Source organism: Varanus komodoensis, unplaced genomic scaffold, assembly GCF_004798865.1.
Source record: "Varanus komodoensis strain SLA01 unplaced genomic scaffold, ASM479886v1 scaffold86, whole genome shotgun sequence".
Classification (NCBI taxonomy): domain Eukaryota; kingdom Metazoa; phylum Chordata; class Lepidosauria; order Squamata; family Varanidae; genus Varanus; species Varanus komodoensis.
The window spans coordinates 61977-79660 of record NW_025336554.1 but is presented as its reverse complement, the minus strand read 5'-3'; the positions used below and the strand labels follow the sequence as shown (position 1 = coordinate 79660).

The window sequence follows — 17684 nt, the reverse complement described above, 5'->3', positions numbered from 1 at the left end:
CCTAAGATGGCTGTAGGGCACCAGACTAGGGAAGGCTGATGTATGCAGGCCTGAACTGTAACATGAGCTAGAAATGCAATTTAAAGTAAGATTTTAAGGCATTCCTGCATTGCTTTGGTTCGTTTAGCCAAGCAATGCCTACACAGGGGCTGGGAACTACCCAGCTGTAGGTTCCATGTTCATAGCCTGCAACTGTGCATTTTCCACTGATTGGAAAGCCTAGAGGGCAATCTTTTATTTGGTTTTAATTAGGATATAATTGTCCTACAACATATAGGAATTCACACACCCCCTTTTCAACATACAGAAAAATTGTGCAAGCGTGTTCACTGGACTGAGCAGTCTATCCCCACCACACTTATGCTTCTCCTGTCTGCATGGATGGCCAACATCTGAAGGGCTTCTATTTGTGTTCTAATAGAAGCAAGCAGAGTTACTCTGCTTTTGGGGGGAGAGGGCACTTGATTGGTCCAGTTCCCCCACCTCATCCCTGCACATCAGCACACGCATATTGTCCCTTTGCAGGTGAACTGAATATGTGCATATTAGGAGACACTGACCAAGTGGCCCAATGTCCTATTATACAGAAGTCAATCCTCTATTTGAAGTGCTGACAAAGAACAGTCCTCTAATTAAAGAGATCCTCTATCCAATAGAGTCTACTGGAAGGGTGGTCCAGTTCAGATCTGGTGTAAAGTAGAGGCACTCCAAGGAAGGAGAGGAGGGGAGCCTTGCAGATTCCAGACTGTACAGACAGTCTTCCTCGGTAGGGTAAGATGTTCTACATTTCTGTATGTGTTACATTTCCTTCTAAATTCGCACCAGGGCTTATGTAGTCACATGTGCCTATGTTGTGTAAACTAGTGTCTTCTTTTGTCATCTTCATGGGCCCTTTGTATGGGGCCACGCTAGGGAAGAGGCAGCACTGACCCATGGCAAAGCTAAGCCTGTCCTGTGTTCTTTCAATGTGCGGTGCGTTTGCATCTGTTTGGTGGGGGTGGGGGGGGGCAGGGCAGGGGTCTTCTGAACCTCTAGTATATTATCATCAGATCAAAACACACCTCATCACTTTCCGTGAATGAAATGTGAAGAGGCAGACTGCAAACCTCACGGTGGCTAAGGGCAATACTAAACATGTGCAATAAACATGTTCCTTTTTTAACAGGTTTACAACTGAAGTATTTGCTTACGCAAATGAGACTTGCTTCAGGAGCAGGAAGCTGAACATTTTCAGCAGGGCAGGAAAAAACCAGTTATCAAGACATTCCCATCAACCAAAACAGGACCAAACAGAGGCAAAAGATTTTATCTAAGCTCAGCTCACTAAATCAATGGGTCAACTTAGTTTCCACTAAAATAAAAGGGACTGATGTCATGATTAAGTGCCAGCACCAGCACAATCCTGTACAGGTACAAGTAAGTCCTATTTGACAACTGAAAGGCAGTATGGTGTGGTGGCTGGAGTGTTGAATCAGGGAGATTGGGGTTCTAGTCTCACCCAGCCATGAGCCTTCCTGGGTGACTCTAGGCCAATCGCTCACTCTCAGCCTAACCAACCTCACAGGTTATTTTTGTGAGTAAAATAGAGCTACGGAAGTCAGCTTCATTTCATCACAAGAGGAAAAGGTGGGATATAAATGCAATGTAAACAAAAATAATTCCAGATAAGGGACTATAGGATTGCAGCCCTATTGATATCTCCCTCCCCCCCCCCACCACTTCTCAGGGATGGACACCAGAAAATATGGTACCTCCCTAATAAATGGAAAGGGCTGGAATATTCACAGGTGAGGTCAACCTGTATCTGCATTGCATCACTTCAAACTGGAGGAAGGAGCCCTCTAAGCTACAATTATTCTCACGGAGATATCACTTTCTATGTATAGAGACTCAATGATTGATTGGTTGGTTGGTTGGTTGGTTGGTTGATTGATTGATTATTGTAGAGGGATAGTCAGTCAGTTAACTCTCACTTGCAGTCAGAAGTGGCACAGTCCAGGCATAGATTAATCAGCTGTCCTACTATTTCTAAGACCCAAACCATGGATAAGTGGGACATGTGGTCTTCCAGATGTTGTTGGACTGCTGCTCCCATCATCCCTGACCAGAATAGCCAATGGTAAGGAATTGAATGGGAATATTCAATAACATGTGGGAAATCACACACATTCCCCATCCTTGCCTTGGATTAAGCTCCGCACACCACCCATGGGGATCAAAGAGTCACCCTCACGAAGTCATAGAGTCACTATTTACATTTTATCTTTTGATTGCCTCATGTACTTGGTCAGATAACTTTGATTATTGATCTAAAAGTACAACAAATACAGAAATAAATACAATACATTCAATGGACCTCTTTTCTCAGGCAGGTTTGGAAGGGAACAGGGTGAAGCAGCAGGGGAAGGAATTTGGCTTCCAAAGTCTTTTCTTTTTTAAGAGCAAAATACAATCAGGGATCTACCAACAATTCTTGCTGTGAATCCAGCAAGAGAAAGGGGACTGATCTAGATCAGTGACCTGAATGGAAGGAACCCCAATATCTGTCACACACCTCATCCAATCCCAATCTACCTGGACGCTACGCTCAACCTCTGGGGCCTTCCTCTGGGTGCCAACCCTTTCACAGGCTTTGACAGTGGCAACTGGGACGCAGGGGGGTCCTGTGATGGCTCCTCATCTTTGAAACAACCTCCCTGCTGCGGCCCCCATGGCCCCAACTTTGCCATCTTTTCAGTGCCAAGTTAAGACAACTCTCTCTGCAGAAGTCATTCAGAGGCCTGGCACAATTAGCCAGGTGCCTTTCTTTTATTCTTGGCTGGGTCTTTTTTATTGTCTTTCTTTGCCTTTATCTTCCTTTTTAATGCTTTTATACTATTTTAAATTAATTTTAATTCTTGTCACTATTTTAATCTATTATATGTCATTGTTTTGTACTTTTTTGGAAACCACCCAGAGAACTTCGACTATGGGCAGTAGGGAAATGAAATGCATTAAATAAATAATTTCCCAGGCCATGCTTTCCACAAAGGGAGGGCGTGTCCAGCTCATGGTGTCAAGCCAATGTGGAAGCATCACAAACTGCCACAGATGAGCTATGGCCACTGACCGCAATCTACTTCTCATGGCCTCAGGGCTGAACTTGATGTGGCACAGGCAATGTGCATCACGCAGCCACTTGGCTGCTCTCAGCAGCTCACCTGTGTTTCTAGAACAGAATGATCCTGATATCCATGTTACGTTGTGGGTTTTTCTATATGGGACTTTTATTGTGCATTTGTCACTAATGGTTTGTTCGGGGTTCTTTAGACAATGTTAGGGCTACCTAGCTTTACTTCTGTGTCTAACCAACACTTTCAACAACTTTTTAATTTAATTTTATTTTATTGCAAAGAAAGTATAGCATATAATTGTGAAAGTAACAGTAAGTGTCATTTCCTCTTGTGTTTTTCCATTATTATGCTATATTGCAGTTCTGCCTAGAGGCTATGCAGTGGGGAAAACAGGAAATAAAATCCTGCTTGTGTTTTGCTATGTTCTCAGTTCTGTGATGAAACAGAAAGTAGATACAGCAATTTAACCACTGATTAGCAGCCTCATGTAGAAAAGCTCCATGGCTTGGTATCATTTCCAGGGGCATTCTTTGAAAGAAGGAAGATTGTTGTCTCCATTGGCCACTGCTTGTATCAAGATGATGCCTGAACTGCTGAATGCAATCAACCTATCATGTCTTTGTTTCATTTTTATTATTGCTGTTGTTGTTGTTGTTGTTGTGTTGTTATTTTTATATCCAACCTTTCTCCATCTCACAAAGAACCCAAGGCAGATGGTACCTTCCTCCTCTCCATTTTAGCCTAACAACAATCCTTGGAAACAGGTTGAGAGTCAGTGAGTGGCCCAAAGTCACTCACAGAACTTCATACCATGGGGACTAGAATCTGGATCTGAGTCCCAACTTTCTAGCCACTACTCCACTCTGGCCCCTCCAGTCCTCCAAAAGAAGCAGCAATCAGCTTATAATTTTAATAAAAACAAGTAACAATAGATTACCCATGCAATAACACTATATCACTAAACCGAGCTGTAAGCCATATATTTACTTGCATAACAAAAATACCCTTTCAGTTATGTGAAAAATGGTCACAATGGAGGTCAACCATTCCTTCCCTGGGAGGGAATTCCATGGACAGAGATGAGAAAGGCCTAGTTGACTGATAAAGGAGGGATGCTCTTGGTCCACAATTTAGGCTCTAAAGAGCTTTATGCTCTATGAACTTCACCCACACACATTTTCACCAGGGAACAAAAGACCCTACCAGAATGGAGGAGACTACCAGAAAGTTAAAGACCAGCTGGGAGAGAATCCATCTCAAGCAGTCAGGGACACAGCCAGATTGAGGCTTTTTTTCCCTTTCTTTTTAAATCTGGGACAAAGGACAAGGTGTGCCGGTGCAGAATGGAGTACTTCAGCACTTGTGATGGGAGGGCTGCCTCCCCTAGCAAGGGCAACATGCCAGCTTAAGGGAAGCCAGGCAGGCTTGGGATGGAAGGGGACCATTCCATCCCAGCATTCACCACCTCAGGGAGCTGCTTCACGCTGCCTAACAGGAGGGCCATTGGGTTCTTCCATTGGGCTGTACTGGAAGAATGGCAAGGAGGCTTTTAAGGTTCAACAGGTAGCATAGGGAACTTTCCCGGAGTCCAAAAGCTGGGGTAGTTTCTTGGGGCCATGCCAAGGCTTTTTGGCCTTTGGCTTGTTTAGAAGAGCACCAGAGATAATTGCCTTGGAGCTGCCTTTCTCAATCATGCTGTAGATAAGGGCTGCTTTTGCAGTGAGGAAAAAAGCTGTTTACCTTACTGAAGCCATTTCACTCCCAGAAAGGAGGGTGTGGTGTGAAGCTGTGTGCAAACTGACAGACTTCACAATAGTGAGGGAGAGGAACTTTATAAAATCCATGGCAGGAGGCCTTTTGTTCTCTCTCGGGAGAGGGATTGACCCACGGATTACCTAGGCAGCTTTAGGGACCCACAGAGCATCCCCTGGCCTATTCAGGCAATCAATACAGCCATAGAGAAGGGGGTTGTCAGCCTGATTTTGCTGGTCTATTGAGAATCTGCCTCCATTTTTCATCATTATTTTCAATAAACTGTGTATCATCTTTGACACAGCTCCATATACATATGGAAAGTTCAGGTGACCTTGTATCCATCTTGCACACATGTACAATACACATATGTGCAGAATAAGAAATCAAGTGAACAAACAGGAAGCAGAGGAAACCAGAATGGGAAGCAAAGGAATTCAAAGGTTTTCCCTGTCTTAGAGCCTCCTGATCCCAATCTGGGCCAAATGCCAATTAAGTCAGTCATGAAATGGTCAATTGAAAGACCTACTCAGCTACTGCCATTCATGTTCCTTCCATTCTGCTTCCAGAAAGTTCTAGTTGCCCTTCCCCAAGTCAGGGGTCTCAGTTCCTGGGTGCTGTTTCCTTTTGAGAGCTGAAGTCTGAATGCTCTTACTGAACCTCGTCCCTGATTCCATACTTTGCCATCCATTACTCCGAAGTAATGAACTGCATGCAGACGTTCAGTTCCCATTGGCCCACCATTGAGAAACCCATGCAAAAGCATGTACTTCCAACCTCCTTGTTTAATCTTCAGCTTACCACATCACAAGTTTAAAAATTAAAAATGAGAATTAATCTACCATTGGTAGATTTTCCCATTCTCATCCCCACACTGGGGACAAAACTGAGGACCCTCCATCTTCCCATCCTGCACAGAGGCCACTCCTGAGCTGGTCAGTGGCCATCCTACCCAACAGATCTGAAATGCCACTGCAGAATCTAGAGGACTTGGTAGGAAAGAGAATAACCCCCATAGAATCCATTGCCTCTGAAACAGGGCAATGCGTTTGGAGCGAAAATAATGTATAGTGCCCAGTCAGACCCTGCAGCTGCTTTCTTAGAATTAAAAATAAAATGCAGTTCTTTTACTCCCAAAGAAGCCAGGAGAACAAGTGGTGGTTCACAGCAGACACCCCTACCAAGAAGCACCACGCTCATTACATTAAGCAGAGAAACAGGATCTTGTGCCTACTCACACACGGAGCCTGTGCCAAGTTACTCACCTTGTATCAGGGGAAGCAGGCAGAGGCAGAAGAAGGGGGAGAGAGGACTTCGCATACTGCTCAGAGGCCCTGCTTCACCTCCAGGGGAGCAGGGCAATCTCAGACCTAAAACCCTCCAGGTTTCCAGACGTGGGAACCTAGCAGTGCACCAAACGCACAGCCGGTTCCTGGCAGTCTCTTGGGAGAATGTGACCCAACCTGTCTGCCCACCCAGAATGTTTTCTGTCCCCTCCAGGTAATCACGCCCTGCTGGCCCTCTGTCCCTTCCTGGTTTGATGAGGCTTTGCAGTTACATTCATAGAGGACTTCAAACAACCTGGATTCCAGGAGATAAGGGCTGCTTCCAAGAAATAAGATGCAATTCCAAGAAAGAGGAAAAAGGAATTTAATGGTGCAGTTTATAAAGACACAGAACCTGTTTGTTTCCTCTGCATTGTTTCCTCTGTTACCAACTCTTTGGGTTTTGCATTCATCTTGGAAGGGATGGAAAATCAAACGGAAAGTAAACAGCATGAGTAAATAAGAACTTCAGACAGATGTGATTTTCCATTCATATGTTTTTGATGGTGCTGGTTGTGTGTGAGCGTGCATGGGGGGAGGGGGGGTTGTCTTCCTACTGCAGGTGTGTGACTGATTTTGGCAGCAATTCATGACAGCTAACATTTATTTTCCCAAAATGTGGTAGAATGCGCATAATCCTGAGGCATTCCAAGAATTGGCATCCACCTGTCGCAGCCTGCATTTTTATTTATTAATTTATTAGATGAATAAATAAATTTCCTTTTTTTAAAAGGACTTGAAGCAGCTTTCATCATTCTGCTCCTCAATCTTATCCCCACAACTACAGCCCTGAGAATTTGTGACTGGCCCAAAGTTACCCGGTTGGCTCCATGGGTAAGCAGGGACTACAGCCCAAATTGCTTGAGTCCCAGTCCCATGCTCTTAACCACTACACCACACTGGCTTTCTCCATTTTTAGTGGCAATGGACATTTCTTCTCACCACCATAAGAATTCCTGAAAGCACAGCAGTGTCTGGGAAAAGTGTCTGGATATTTGAAGGAGCACCTGCTTCCGTTTTTGCCTACCTGCTGTCTAAGATCTGGATTAGAGGACCTTCTTCAGGAGTCCTCTTTGAAGGAGATCAGAAGAGAAGGGCCTTCTCTGCGGTGGCACCCTGGTTGTGGAATAGGCTTCCCAGAGAGGTACACCTGGCACCAACACTTTTCATTTTGGCACCAGGCCAAAATCTTTTTATTGTTCCATTATTTTAAATGTTATTCTTTTTAAGATTGGATTGTATTCATTTATGTAATCTTTCAATGCTTTCAATGTTTATTTGTATCACCTGAGACTTTGTGAAGGGAGGGATATAAAGGTCTCAAATAAATGAATAAATAAAATGGGAACCTCTAAGGAGTGACCACCAAAATTGCTTCCTCTACGACCACTAGCGGTGGTGGTGGAGAAGAGGAAGAAAGAAAGGAAGTGGGAGAAGAAAGAAAGTCATACAAAAATGAATTTAATAAAACGAAGGCCACATGGCATTCTGGTTAGAACTTTGGACTAACAGTCAGGAGATCCGGGTTCTTGTCCTCTCTCAGCCATGAAACTCACTGGGTGACTTTGGACCAGTCATGGCTTCTCAGACTAAATTACCTCACAGTGTTGTTGTTGTTGTTATAATGATAAATGGAGAGGAGAAGGGTTACGTAAGCTTCCTTAGGTTCCTTGCAGGAAGCAAGGCAGGATAGAAATACACTGGTTAAACAAAATAAATAAACAAAAGATTAACAAAAGTAAATGGTTAAATAACAAAATGAATCAAGCTTTCAATAATGTAAGTGAGTGGATTAGCATCATAAAGAAAAACCATTGCAAAATCCTGGCATCACCCTTGATTCTGTAGCTCTTCAAGCAACAGAAATGCCAGTGTGGTACAGTGGTTTAGAGCACAGAACTGGGACTCCAGCAACCTGGCTTCTAGTTTCTGCTCAGCCATGGAGCCAACTGGGTGACTTTGGGCCAGTCACTCATTCTCAGCCCTATCTACCTCACAGGGTTGTTGTTGTGGGGATGAGATTATGCAAGCTGTTTTGAATTTCTTGAAAGGAAAAAAGGTGGAACATAAAATAAACAAATATAATCACTGGCCACAATCACATTAGCCATACCATCAAGGTCCATATTCACCTGAACATCCCCCAGTGCAGTCTTCGCTCACCTGGTGCCCATCAGATGAGGTTGGTCTAAAATTCTCAGCATTCCTGTCTTTGAGCCATGCTGGCTGGGGTGCTGGGAGTTGTACTCCAAATACGGTGGCCACTTGTGAATCATTCAAGAAGAGGTCATGCATCACCAAACAAGAAGATACGTATTTGCATAAATTTTGCCCATGTCAAAATATTATGGTCTGATGCACCTTTAGACGATATTACAATTATTGAAACACAGAACATCTCACCCAGGTGTGAAAGACTGTGACCAGGTGACCTGTGTGCCTTGCTCAGTCTGCTGTCCAAGTGTTGTTAACTCAGCTTCAAGGCCCAGGTCTTCCTTCCAATGCTTCTTTGCTTGTGATCAAAAACGCCCTCTGAGATAGAGGTGGCCCCAAACTGGGAGATGGAGTCCTTCAAGTAGAAGACTGTCCTGTATAAGACGAGGTCATATGGATATCCTCAGGAGGAACCAGGCAGGGAAAGACCTTTTCATGGGGCCAAGGGCAACACACATCTCGCAGAGGTTGTGGCCAAAAAAGACTGTCTCTAACAGGAGAGAATAAGAAATGGAGAGAGCTCAGAGATTAGCCTGATCATGAATGGGTGGGGAAGGAATGTCAGAGAGTTGCTGAGCAAACCATTTTCTGTCAGGGTGACATTAGAATTTGGTTCAGAACAGACTGAGCTCAGTGCAGGAATTAATGGTCTCCCAGATGGAGTTGTTCACTGTCTTGCTACCAGTTAAAACAGGGACCCACCCCCTCTAATAGCTTCTCTAAACCCTTTTTTGCTTTGTCTACCATTAAAGGATTTTGCTTGCACTGGTGCTCTGTGATCGGTCACACCCAACTGCTGCATGACATGTGGCTTCACATTACAGCAATGACACCTTATTGTAGGGGTGGCGAACCTATGACACACTTGCCACTGTGGGTAAGCAGAGCCCTCTCTGTCAGTACATGAGCCAAGTCGCGCCAACATCACCCCAGCAGCCGGGCATCAGAAACAGCGCACATAGGGGCCACGCGCTTGCTCGGAAAGGAGTAGCTGCTCCAGGTGATAACATCATTAGTCATGACTCATCTGAGCTTTCACGTGGCTGGTCAAATGTATATTTGCTTGGATTGGCTATGAGTACTATTTCCTGAATTAAACCCTCAGTATTCCGGTTTTAGTGCTGTGTTCGGACTTTGCAATAAATCAGTGGGTTTTGGGTTGCAGTTTGGGAACTCGGTCTCTAAAAGGTTCACAATCACTGGGATTGGGTAAGAAAAATGTGGTGTTCTGTCATGATTTTGATGGTTGGAATGTGTATAAATGGGCAGAAAAGATGAACAGTGCAGAAAACGCTACTCAGGGAAGGCTTTTTCAAAATCACCCTCTTTTCTAAGGAACTTTCGCCCTCAATTACGGTTATGGGTATACTCCAGGGTAGGGATGGGGTTAGAAAAACGAGGTGTCCTGGCATGATTTTGATGGCTGGAATGGGTTTAGAATGGGCAGCAAGATGAGCAGTGCAGAAAAAGTTACTTAAGGAAGGCTTTTTCAAAATCTCCCTCTTTTTAATGGAACTTTAGCCCTGTATAAAGGATAGGGGTGTGCACCAGGGTAGGGTTAGGCTTGCAAAAACGAGGTGTCCTGGCATGATTGTGATGGTTGGAATGTCTTTAAAAAGGGCAGAAATGATGAGCAGTGAAGAAAAAGCCACTCAGGAAAGTCTTTTTCAAAATCGATTAGTTTTCAATGGAAATTTAGCCCTGTATTAGGGAGGGGGGTGTGCACCAGGGTAGGGTTAGGCTTACAAAAATGAGGAGTCCTGACATGATTTTGATGGCTGGAATTCGTTTAAAATGGGCAGAAATGATGAGCAGTCAAGAAAAAGCTATTCAGGGAAGGCTTTTTCAAAATGGATCTCTTTTCTATGTAACTATAGCCCCATATTAGGGTGAGGGGTGTGCACCAGGGTAGGATTAGGGTTGTTAAAATGAGGTGTCCTGGCTTGATTTTGATGACTGGAATTCATTTAAAAATGGCACAAATGCTGAGCTTGAAGAATAGAAAAATGAGGAGTCCTGGCATGATTTTGATGGCTATAATGTGTATAGAATAGGTAGAAATGATGAGCAGTGCAGAAAAAGATATTCAGGGAAGGCTTTTTCAAAATGGATTTCTTTTGAATGGACGTTAAGCCCCATATTACGGTTAGGGGTGTGCAGCAGGGTAGGATTAGGGTTGTTAAAACGAGGTGTCCTGGCTTGATTTTGATGACTGGAATTCATTTAAAAATGGCACAAACAATGAGCATTGAAGAAAAAGCTGCTCAGCGAGGGCTTTTTCAAAATTGATCTGTTTTCAATGGAACTTTAGCCCCACATTAGGGTGAGGGGTGGGCACCAGGGTAGAGTTAGAGTTCAAAAAAAGAGGTGTCCTGGCTTGCTTTTAATGGCTGGAATTTGTTTAGAATGTGTAGAAATGATGAGAAATGAAGAAAAAGCTACTCAGGGAAGGCTTTTTCAAAACTGATCTCTTTTCAAAGTAACATTAGCTCCGTATTAGTGTGAGAGTGTGCACCAGGGTAGGGTTAGACTTTAAAAAATGACGTGTCCTCGCATGATTTTGATAGCTGGAATGTGTTTAAAATTGGCAGAAATGATGAGCAGTTCAGAAAAAGTTACTCAGGGAATGCTTTTTCCAAATTGCCCTCTTTTCAATGGAACTTTATCCCCGTATAAGGTGAGGGGTGTGCACCAGGATAGGGTTAGGATTGGAAAAAGGAGGTGTCCTGGCTTGATTTTCATGACTGAAATGTGTTTAAAAATGGCACAAACGATGAGCATTGAAGAAAAAGCGACTCAGGGAAGGCTTTTTCAAAATCGATCTCTTTTCAATGGAACTTTAGCCCCGTATTAGGGTAAAGGGTGTGCACCAGGGTATGCTTACAGTTCAAAAAACAAAGTGACCTGGTTTGATTTTGATTACTGGAATGTGTTTAAAAAGGGCAGAAATGATGAGCAGTGAAGAAAAAGCTACTCAGGGAAGGCTTTTTCAAACTGACTTCTTTTTAATGGAACTTTAGCCCTGTATTAGAGTGAGGGGTGTGCAGCAGGGTTGAGTTAGGGTTAGAAAAATGAGGTGTCCTAGCTTGATTTTGCTGGCTGGAATGTGTTTAAAATGGGCAGAAATGATCCGCAGTGAAGAAAAAGCAACTCATGGTAGGCTTTTACAAAATCACCCTCTTTTCAATAGAACTTTAGCCCTATATTAGGTTTGGGGTGTGCACCAGGGCAGGGTTAGGGTTAGAAAAAAGAGGTGTCCTGGAATGATTTGAGTGGTTCAATGTGCTTACAATGGCCAGAAATAAGGAGCTGTGCAGAAAACACTACTCAGCGAAGATTTCTTCAAAATTGATCCCTTTTTAATGGAACTTTAGCCATGTATTTGGGTGAGGGCTGTGCACCAGGGTAGGGTTAGGGTTATAAAAACGAGGTGTCCTGGTTTGATTTTGATGGCTGGAATGTGTTTAAAATGGGCAGAAATGATGAGCAGTGAAGAAAAAGCTACTCAGGGAAGGCTTTTTCAAAATCGCCCTCTTTTCAATGGCACTTTCGTCCTATACTAGGGTTAGGGGTGTGCACCAGGGTAGGGTTAGGGTTAGAAAAATGATGTGTCCTGGCTTGATTTTGATGGCTGGAATGTGTTCAGAATTGGCAGAAATGATGAACAGTGCAGAAAAATCTACTCAAAGAAGGCTTTTTCTGAATCAATCTCTTTTTAATAGAACTTTAGCCCTGTATTAGGGTTTCGGTGTTCCCCCATGGCAGAATTAGGACATTGGTGGTGAACCTATGGAAATTTTGAAAATCGCTCTGTGCCATGTGTACTTCAGCCCAAATGCAGAACTAGGGTTATAATCCAAGTTGGAGTTAGCAATTCCAAGTTCTCTGGCGGACATCTCCAAAGCTAATGTTAACATGCATATTACCTGAAGGTTGCAGAAAACCCTCTGAAGATTTCCACATTTCCTATTGTCTATTGGAGACTGTGTGTCATTCCCATTGTGCATACAAATTGTTCTGGAGTTATACAGGGTGCCCCAGACTTGCTGAGGAATTCACGTACACCTCTGGTATGTATCAAATGAAGTTGACATTTTCATATCCCCCAAGTTAAGCAGATTTCCTGGGCCAGATTCACGGTTCCTTCTGTCTTGACCAATTATATGCACATTCTCCTTGAGATGGTTGTGGTTCAGCAATCTGCCTACATCCGTGCCACCAACCCCCTGCTTGTTATCTCTTCCTCCCTCTGGTTTCCCACTTATTTTAGACTGGATACATAGACTCCCTTTGCTGTCTAAGCTGCCGTGTGCACTCATGGTGAACATCAGCAACAGCAGCAATGGACAGAACTGCAGCATTAGTTACGGGGACATTAAATGTGTACCAGCTGACTATGTACTCAAATGCCATTTTCACAATTTGCATTAAAGCAGCACTTTCAACTAGTGTGTGAACACATGCAACCTTTCCCCCACTACCTTCTTTGTATTTCAAACCTCTTGATTCAATGTTATTTATAAGTACAGTGCCTAAAATATATGTTTACATATGTAGTAATAATGGGTTGGATTCAGATTTAGTCAGATTTAGAGTGGACTTATTGAAACCAATGAGCTTTCATTTATGACTTTTACTTGTCCCACTGATTTCTGGAGGCCTGCTCTTAGTATGACTAAATCAGTATCCAAGCAGATATTTACAACTGGGCAGGCTCCTTTCTCAAACCACTCCAGAAATAGTCAAAAACAGCCTAACAGTGTTTCCAAATATTATAGTAAAAGGTTTTGGAGAGGTTATGTCATCCCAGTGGCTCATGACTGCATTCAGATAACCTGGCATTCCTAAGAGTACCACTTCATACAATGACCTTCTCACATAAATGCTTCTGTCACTGTGTAAGAAACTCTGTGACACCATCTTGTGTCATGCTTTTTGCTGCATAGCGCCCCACTTATAAGAGGGTGGCGACAAGGGCAAACACCTACAATGGTAGACCCCAGTTCTGGCACAATCTCGCCACTGAGGCCTGCCTGTTGCCAACTCTGTCATCTTTTCAGCCCAGAGACGAAGGCTTTTCTCTCCTCCAAAACATTTAATAGTGTGATACAGTAGCTGTTTGAACAGGTTTAATTTTTATTGACTTTTTATAGCTGTATGATTTTTTTTTTCATTTTCTGCTGCATTCTTCTTATATTTACATGTGTTTTGTGGATTGTGTGAACCACCCACAGAGTTTCAGCTACTGGGTGGTATAGAAATGAAATAAATCATCAGTATCCTTACAAACACATATGTATCTATGAACCTGTCCAGAGCAGTGTACTAAAAGAAAATGCAAATTCTGCACCCAGAAAGCAAAATGTTTGCAAGGGAAATGAAGCACGCCAATCAAGCACATCTGCTTGCACACATATTTCTCATTCTGCTTCCAATTGCCATAAAGCAGGAACAAGGCAAATGGTTGACATGCCTTCACATTTATCTGCAATGCCATATGGGCTAGAAACTTGTGATGACTGAGGGAGAAGAATTCCTGTTGTCAGTATTGATAATGGCTTGCCTAGAGGCCACAACACCCTGAAGTCTTCTCATTACCCTACCAATATTCAAGCAGCTAACAAAACCATGCTTTAAGCAGTAAACTATGAGCTACCTAGATGCCTGAATTCAGGCCCATTGCCTTGTAGGCAAGCAAGCAAAGCAATATTTTGCCAAACACAACTTCATATCCTGAATTCCAGTTGCAAAATAGTGAAGAGGAGGAAAATAGAGCAGATGAGAAGAGGAGGGAGAGTGAGACAGTTGGAATGATTCCCACTCCCTTGCAGAGCAATCGGCACAACTCCAAACTGCAGGTCCGGAACATAACGCTGCAGCCAGCCCGCATAGCTTGTCACTCTGGTATAGACCCCAGGGTGGTTCGGCATTGCACACTTCCATCCCCAGCTCACGATGCCCACCAGAAACCAGGCGTCATTTTGGACACAGACCAACGGCCCCCCAGAATCACCCTAGGAAGAAAAAGAGGAACAAACAATAATGCTTCTCCCCCTCAGGACCTCTCTACAGACATTCACTTTCCCAGTGGCAGCTTCTTGAAGAAAAGTGACCTCATCAAGTGTGTGTTTCTCTTGTGAAGTCAGCATGCAGCATCCTTCAGTGAAGATGGTAGAGCAGGGCCCAGGTAGGGTTCACCAATGAGCTGTTCCTTGCCCTGGAGAAGTGGTGGGGCCTTCACTCAAAGTTCCAATGCAAGCAATTCAGCCTAAGAGATGCCACGTTAATTTCCCACAATCCCCCACCTCCAAATTAAAGGCAGTTGCTCAGTGTTTCACCTGGCAAGCATCCTTTCCCCCGGCTTCATATCCAGCACAAAGCATGGTATCCAAGATGGACTTGGTGCCCTTGGAATGAGGGAATGATACATTGAACATCTCTTTGCATCTTTCAAGACTTATGAGGGGGACTTCAACTTCTTGCAGCATCCCTGGAGAAGGAAGTGGCTCTAAAAAGTGCAAAACAGAAGAAAAGCATGCTGCATTCAAGAGTAGATTGGGTTGAGAAGGCGTTGAGCATGAGCTGTTAATTGAATTGTGGATGGCTGCTGAAACATGGTTTGTTATGTTGTCTGAACCCATCTGAGATGGCAAACTATACTGAATAACTCAGTTCACAAGCCATGGGTACCCTTCATGAGTTGCTTGTGGTTGGCTAGCCATGGCTTGTTAGCACAGCTTTAGAAGTACAACCCCCCAGCCCCTAGACTTTGCCCCTGCACATGCTTTCTTTCTGTGGTCAAGATGTTATTTATTTTATTTTATTTTATTTTATTTTATTTTATTTTAAGTTTTTATATGACGTCCAACACCAGAGTCTCTGGATGGCTTACAAACAAAAACAAAAAACAACAACATAACAACATAACAACACACTGCATCCTAACATTAATGATAAAAACAAAGATTAAACTAATTAAATGTTTAATAAATAAATAAATAAAATGTTGGGAAAATAAAAAAGTTTTCACTTGACTCCAAAAAGAATCAAGTGATAAATACATAAAAATCAAGTGATAAATAAATAAAAATAAATGCAGATAGATAGATAGATAGATAGATAGATAGATAGATAGATAGATAGATAAAAATAAATGTTACCTTGCTTCAATGCTATATTAAGAGTCTAGTCAGGGAGCTTTGCAAAATAGCAATCCTTGTGAATCACAATAATTCATTATCATGTTATGATAATTTTTTCCTGCTCCTGTTGTGAGTCAGTTGTGCTTTACATAAATGACAACCAATAGAGTTGCAACTAAATTTCATACAGATTCAACATCCAAATCCAGTTTGTACTCACCCACTTGACATGCTTATATGTCAACTCAGAAGTCAGTCCCATTGAGCACAGTGGGGCTTAATTCCAGAAAAGTGGGTATAAGATTACAGCCTGAACTTTTCAGTATTTCTCTCACATGCTCCTTCTATTCCTTCTGTGGAGTTCTTTATTTTTTTTCCCCAAGTGTTCATGTTCAAGTTGTTCACATTTCATTCAACCTAATTGCTTCATAGATCATGTGACATTTTGCATGCAAATTTGAATGAGAAGTGTTAGATTCTTGCTTTACCAATTTCATTTGCCGCTCAGCCCATCACCCCACCAGTTTCTCACCCCCATGTCTGATGTTTCCCCATCCAGTTACCCAGCATGGCATGCCTTCAGGGAATTTCGCAGAAGAATAGGGCACACACACAGGGAGGATGTAGGGGGTATATTCCAGGGGCTGCTGGAGCCTCAACAGGGCAATGTCCCCTCTTGTTCCAGTTCCTGAAAATTCGATGTTGCAGATTACTTGGGTGACAGGGATGATCCGAGCATTGGAGCTCATATTATCAAGCTGGTTGCTCCCCAAGCTCACTGTGATGTCCAAGACAGGATTCCTTCTGAGAATGAGAAGGGGAGCAAACAAGACCATAATCACTTGAAAATGCAGCCACAGTTAAGAAGTTGTTCAGAGGTGACCTCAGAGGTGGGCATCCATGGGCAAACGCACTTGGGGGCCTTAAAGTGAGCCATTGAAGCAATTGCAAGGGTTATTACATCTATTTTGGCCCAGTCACCAAGAAATAGTGAAATAACTATTTCTTAAATGCACAGCAACATCACTGCACTGCCACCACCATCTTGCCCCCATGAAAATTCTCACCTAAAGCAGTGGGCTGCTGACACCACCCACTGTTTTGCCACAAGGGACCCGCCGCAGAAATGCCTCCCATTCCAACGGATGCTGACCTGCCATGGCCAGGCTCCTCTCTTGGACGCTTGGCCACCCACAATTCGAGAAGACAATATTGGCTGACCACAGACTTGAGGAGGAAGGAGTAACACAGAAAGGCATTACAATGATATTACTCTTCAGAGGATTTTGAGCAGCCCCAGTGGACACCATGGTTGAGTGCATATCTGAGCCTTTGCCCCCAGTTCAAGCCCAACACCAGAAGTAGGCTCAAGGCATGAAAACAGAGCCAGAACTCTGAGACACGCAGCTCCACTAACTTCTTAAGCAGATTAATAAAATGGAAAATAATCATATATTGACCTATCCTTCTAGTAAGACTCACTGAGGTAGAGCAATAGGGTGTTTGCTTTCTTCCGCATCAAAACCAGCCAGCACTGTTAGAGCTTCCTTCCCCCTGGTGAGTCCACAAACCTGAATGGGCAGACTTACTAACTCTTTCCTCACCTCCTCTGCTCTCAAACTGAGGCATCTGCTTTGCTATTCCAGCTGAAGAGGGCATCTAGCGTGGGTGATTTGCTTACCTGAAAGCATCTCCTCTGCTCCTGGAAGAGAATTCAGGAAGGGGGAGGGAGGGAAGGACAGAAAGGGGGGGGGGCATTAGAACTGGGCAGAGAAAAATAATGAGAGCTCCTTTGTGTATTTTTCTCCAAATTCTTTCTCCCCCTTCCATTTCTAAAGCTGCAATCCTATGCATACTTCATCAGGAATAAACATTATTGAAATACAGTTGGCCTAAGGAAATGTATCAGAGGATTGGACTGTAAGGCTGCAATCTTATACCTTCTTACTGGAAAGTGAGCTTAACTGAACTCATTACTACTTACTCCCAAGCAGACCTGCACAAGATAGCTTTGTAAGGCTGAAACTCCACCACTGCATTAAGTACCTCTGCTCCCTGCCTAGTAGTTCTGACTGCCAATATGTTTGTTAGTAATTTGATCATGTTCTTTTTATTACATATTTATTTATGGGCTTAAA

General features: G+C 43.3%; 1 protein-coding gene across 1 annotated transcript; it reads right to left on the bottom strand.

Moving 5' to 3' along the window:
* Positions 1–14130: 14130 nt before the first annotated feature.
* LOC123016547 (serine protease 33-like) lies at positions 14131–17205 on the bottom strand. The gene is made up of 5 exons (XM_044417060.1): positions 17151–17205; positions 16614–16773; positions 16079–16350; positions 14743–14912; positions 14131–14418 (listed from the first exon to the last, which is right to left on the bottom strand). Exons 1-5 carry the CDS (start codon positions 17203–17205, stop codon positions 14131–14133), a joined length of 945 nt encoding a protein of 314 aa, XP_044272995.1.
* Between the last annotated feature and the right edge of the window lie 479 nt (positions 17206–17684).

Bases quoted from the DNA above. Each gene is read 5' to 3' on its own strand.
- LOC123016547 (XM_044417060.1), bottom strand. From the start codon at position 17,205: ATGCCCTCTTCAGCTGGAATAGCAAAGCAGATGCCTCAGTTTGAGAGC. The intron at 16,351-16,613 runs GTGAGAATTTTC...TCTCATTCTCAG, and splicing joins TCAGCAGCCCACTGCTTTAG to AAGGAATCCTGTCTTGGACA. The intron at 14,419-14,742 runs GTGAAACACTGA...TTTTCTTCCTAG, and splicing joins GGGGAAAGGATGCTTGCCAG to GGTGATTCTGGGGGGCCGTT.